The sequence below is a fragment of the Spinacia oleracea genome, chromosome 5 (assembly GCF_020520425.1).
Source record: "Spinacia oleracea cultivar Varoflay chromosome 5, BTI_SOV_V1, whole genome shotgun sequence".
NCBI lineage: Eukaryota > Viridiplantae > Streptophyta > Magnoliopsida > Caryophyllales > Amaranthaceae > Spinacia > Spinacia oleracea.
The window spans coordinates 60,686,112-60,691,151 of NC_079491.1; the positions used below are offsets into that span (position 1 = coordinate 60,686,112).

The following is a 5,040-nucleotide window of genomic DNA, read 5'->3' on the forward strand; positions in this document are numbered from 1 at the left end:
GCCACATTTTTTGAAAATAGCACGACAAGTCACGACAAAACATGCTAACTTCAGTAAAATTAGGCTTAAGCAACGGCCCGACACGAGGGCCCATGGACTTGGTTTGGATTTGGGCCTATTTTGAAAAATTCTGCACGATACAACCCCGATCCGATAGAAAATGGGCTTTGCCAACCCTGATCCGACCCGGCCCACACTTCACTCGATAGGCCCCTTGAAATCTAGTCTCCCAAGCTCAAACAAATTCGATTCCATAATTCAAGTTTGTCATTACCTCTAAAATTATCCCTAGAATCCAACAGTCAGGCAAAGGGTTTTAGACTTTTAGCTCATTTCTCTCTCCTCAAAGAAAAACCCTGCAATCGAAAACTCAGAAACCCTAAAAATGGAGGGAGCATCCTACCAACGGTTCCCCGAAATCAAAATCAGAGAAATGCGTGATGATTTCATGAAATTCGAGCTCCGCAAAACCGACTCCAGCATGGCTAACGCTCTCCGCCGTGTAATGATAGCCGAGGTGCCGACGGTCGCGGTCGATCTTGTCGAAATCGAAGTTAACTCTTCTGTTCTCAACGACGAGTTCATCGCTCACCGCCTCGGCCTCATCCCTCTTACTAGTGAACGTGCCATGGCCATGCGGTTTTCGCGTGACTGCGACGCCTGCGACGGTGACGGACAGTGTGAGTATTGCTCGGTGGAGTTTCATCTTCGGGCCAAGTGTATCGGCGATCAAACCCTAGATGTTACTAGCAAGGATTTGTTGAGCTCTGACCATACTGTTACTCCGGTTGATTTCTCTGAGGCTCCTGCTACTGAAGATGCTACTGATAACAGGTATAACTTCGTCAAATTTCGTCTGAGTTTTTTCGTTTTGTTTTAATTTATGTTGGTTTCTTTATTTTTGTTAAATTTCCCCTCTTTCACGGTTTTGCATCTTAGAAATTGTTAGGGTTTATGATTTTCTGTGTATCTATTGTTCAGTACTTTCTTATCCTGGGTTAGAATTCAAATTGATGACAGTGCTACATTTTTTATTATCCTTCTGTATTGGACTATTTGGGTGTTCCTATTATTATTGTGGAATTTCTAAGATCTTGTTTGCAGTGAGATTTTGTAAATCTACTTTGTAAATCTACTAGTTTGGAATCCATGCATACTTTTGGAAGTGAGAATTAGTTTGTTTTTATTAATACTAGGTTTTGGTGTTTAAAGTTGTCAACTTTGGCTTATTATTAGGAAAATGAAGGCCAGGTATAAGAGGAAAGTGGTAATGAACTGGCGAAGGAGAAAGGGGGAATTTGTGGAACAGGGTAGAAAAGCGGGGTTTGTTTTCTTAGCCATTTCCTTTGGTTGGATTATAGTAACAGGGATATGTTTTGTGACGTATTGAGTCCCATTTGAGTAAGGTAACCATAGGCTATGGCGAATGGGATTTGGTTTGATCTTATGGGATACATTGAAATATTGAACCACAAATTCGAGGTAAAAAATGTTTCTTTTCTTCTATTTGAATTTTGTGTATGGATCAATATTTGTAAGAAGCTTGAAACTGAACAAATTTGTTCGTCTGAGAGAGGGGGTAAAAAGAGAGAACTGGTATGGGCAAGTGTTGTACAGAGTATGGCACTTATGCAACATGCCTCTAATATGATTGCAAGAATTATCTAGAGTTGTCTTTGACTTTTAGTTTGTATGTAAGTCGCACATGTGTTTTACCTGGTTTACCTTACCTCTAAAGGCTCAAAAAAACTTGAGATGTTCTGGATCACCCTAAAGAGATTACTTTTGAAGAATAGACTTGGATCCACTGTTGATGATAGCATTAAAACAACGGCATTTAACTTAAATGACAAATTCCTCCTAAGCACTAGAATTTTCCCTTGATAGGCTATAAGGAGATTTAGAATATCACAGCCATGGCCTATACCTTCACTGGACTTCTTAGCTAGGAACTATTTTTCATAATTTTAATAGGGGTTATCTATGGGTGTGTTTTATAGAGATGCTAAAAGCTTGAATTGGGACAAATACTTAGTTCCTGAGAGAGACGGAGAGAGGTATAAGTAGCAGGGGATATACAGATAGAGTTATTTGTTTGGATTTGTAAGTCTGTTTGTATATTAAAAAAATGCTATTGGATCTGTTGATTGTGATCTGTTTTGGTACTGCTTATATGCAATGCTTGTCCAGGACTCCAGACTCCAGAAAGTCCAAACTCTAGATTTAGCTGTAATAACAACTGGTTTGGATCTATGTTTCAGAAGGTGTGAAACATTGATTATCTTACCATCTTAAAAGAGTTAATACTCATAAAAGATGAGATGTTCTGGGAACCCTCAAAGAAATAATTTTTGAAGAAGGGACATGTTTATCAACCGTAAATGACAGCTTTGAGACAATCCCTTCGAATGCAAATGACAAATAGCATCGTCTTGTGTAGCTCTGTAATTGATGATGTCCTATACTTCCATAAATGAAAAATATGTGGACTTTAAGTGATATGGAACAACATGATTTCTTTCTTTTTTCATTATCATTATCATTACCCCATTGCCTCATAGAGGCTCCCGCAAGAAGCGAGATAAGGGGGAGTCGGACGTACGCAACCTTACCCCTGCAATTGCTTTCCAATTGACCCAAAATCGATAACGGGACGACCATCTTCTACTTCATGGATAGGAAGCGAATAGGTTTTAAGAGCCATTTTGATTTAGTCCATACATCCCAAAAGAAAAAATGATTTAGTCCATTTTTATTTCTTTCTTTTTATTATAATAAAAACATACGTCAAGCTTAGATCCTGTCATTGGTGGGGACATGGGAGGATTTTTATTTCGATTTGTTCTACTTTTACAAATGCTGCTTTCTCTAATTGTTGTTTGGGCACTTCTGTTTGCTTTGGTGTCACGCAGGGGGATCATAATCGTGAAGTTACGTAAAGGTCAAGAGTTGAAGCTTAGAGCAATAGCTAGAAAAGGCATAGGGAAAGACCACGCTAAATGGTCTCCTGCTGCAACAGTCACCTTTATGTATGAACCGGAGATTCTTATCAACGATGATTTGATGGAATCCTTGTCACTAGAACAAAAGAAAGATTGGGTTGAAAGCAGTCCTACCAAAGTCTTTGACATTGATCCTAATACTCAGCAGGTTGGTAATATCTCATATGTACGGGTTTTGTTGTATCACTGTTGAAATTGTGTGATAAGTTGTGTCTCTGGCCTTTAGATGTAAAAAAATTTCAAGGCAAATTTTGCGTGTAGATTATTTCAGAAGGTCATAAATAGGTTGAATAGGGTTATCCTGAGAGCAAGCAGAGAGAAAATACTAACTCCTCACTCCTTGCGGAATAGGCATTACTAGATAGAAAAGAATACCAATTTTTTTTGTTGGTAATGAATTATTACATGCTGCAACAACTTTGGCCTAAATTAGTTGTTTGGGCTGCACATGCGTACTAATAGGTTTTGTGAAAGCGTGATTTGATTGAAATATTTTAGTTGGCATTTGTTCGCTTGTTTATCATTTATTTGATTGGATTTTAAGACTACTTGATTGGATGTTATGACTGCTGTGAAGAAAGAAGATGTTATATTTTTGTTTCTTGATTTTGCTAGCATATTTCTATGATCCTGTTGATTTACCACTAGTATCAAAAGAAATTCATTTTGCATAGTCGTGTTCTTATTATATCCTGTGGTTCTCAAATGAGTAAATGACTTATATCATAGTCTACAATACTGTGTTATCTCACATAGTTTTCATCTCAACTTTGAAGCCCCTTATTTTCTGTTAGTTAATATATGATCGTGTTTCCCAGTTTCCCTCCGCCATTCAATACATGGCAAGCCAAGTAACTAGGTTAACTGTTTTAAAAAAAAATTATCACATAATATATTCATGTGTCTGCTATATGTATGGTTGTGCACTTGTACCCTGATAAATAGGTCTCTGGATCGAGATGTGTGCACAACAGTCAACAGCACAGGTAATATTGGGGAAGGGATTCCCCGAAGAGTTGATAAAGTTTAGTATATAAGCTAACATATCTAATCTTAAAGTGGGTTGTAGAAGGGTAATGTTTGATCAAGTGGGTCAGTTGGAACAAGATGTTATAACTTTGAGGTGATATCTGACTATGTTTAGATCTTTAAAGCCAAACTTGGTAGCATTTTTGGTTGTGTCGGTTTTCATACTTAAGACTCTATGCTTGTATTTCAGATTTTAAGAAACTGAACATTATATATCTTTGTCGTGCCCCATACAGGTTGTTGTAGTTGATCCTGAGGCCTATACCTATGATGATGAGGTGATTAAGAAAGCTGAAGCTATGGGGAAGTCGGGACTTGTTGAGATTTACCCAAAAGAGGACAGTTTTATATTTACTGTTGAATCTACTGGTGCAGTCAAGGCTCCTCTACTTTTGCTTAATGCAATTGAAGTCCTGAAGCAGAAGTTAGATGCAGTTCGATTGCCTGAAGACTCTGTAGATGCTGATGATTTTGGAGAATTAGGTGCTCACATGCGAGGAGGCTGATTAGCTTTGCCTAATTTACTCATGTATGATGAGACAATCCTCAACTTGTTAATTACCTGGTGGTTGTTATTCTCTTGTCTCTTATTGCATCCCTAACTTGAAAGTTGAAAGTGGCCTGCTGCTATTTTGTCCAAAACTAACAATCACTGGCATAGACCACTCCTGTATAGACTATCTTCCGTGATGCATCATCTGATTGACCGTTTACTTTAACTGGTGCAGTTTTTGTTGTGTAATTCAAGCTGAAAAACAGAATCCAAAGTTTTGACAAACTATATAATGCCTTGTCATTGCTCGTATCAACACCGTGATAAGCTTGTCTCAGTCCTTACAGCGCGTTTGATGCTACTTGGTTATATTTACTCCAAATTATCTTGCTACATTTTATTTGTAAAGTTGCAGTATCGTACCTCTATTTCAGGACTATATTTTGGAATGTGTTCATGTTGTAAGCTTGAAACTACTAAAATCCTGAGTTAAGTATATTGTTGGGTGAAACTCAA

General features: G+C 37.9%; 1 protein-coding gene across 1 annotated transcript; it reads left to right on the plus strand.

Annotated features, from left to right (window-relative positions):
- Positions 1–279: 279 nt before the first annotated feature.
- LOC110791126 (DNA-directed RNA polymerases II, IV and V subunit 3) lies at positions 280–4,840 on the plus strand. The gene is made up of 3 exons (XM_021995882.2): positions 280–834; positions 2,913–3,150; positions 4,268–4,840. The coding sequence occupies exons 1-3, from the start codon at positions 386–388 to the stop codon at positions 4,535–4,537; spliced, it is 957 nt and encodes a 318-aa protein (XP_021851574.1). The 5' UTR covers positions 280–385; the 3' UTR covers positions 4,538–4,840.
- The last annotated feature ends 200 nt before the right edge of the window (positions 4,841–5,040 follow it).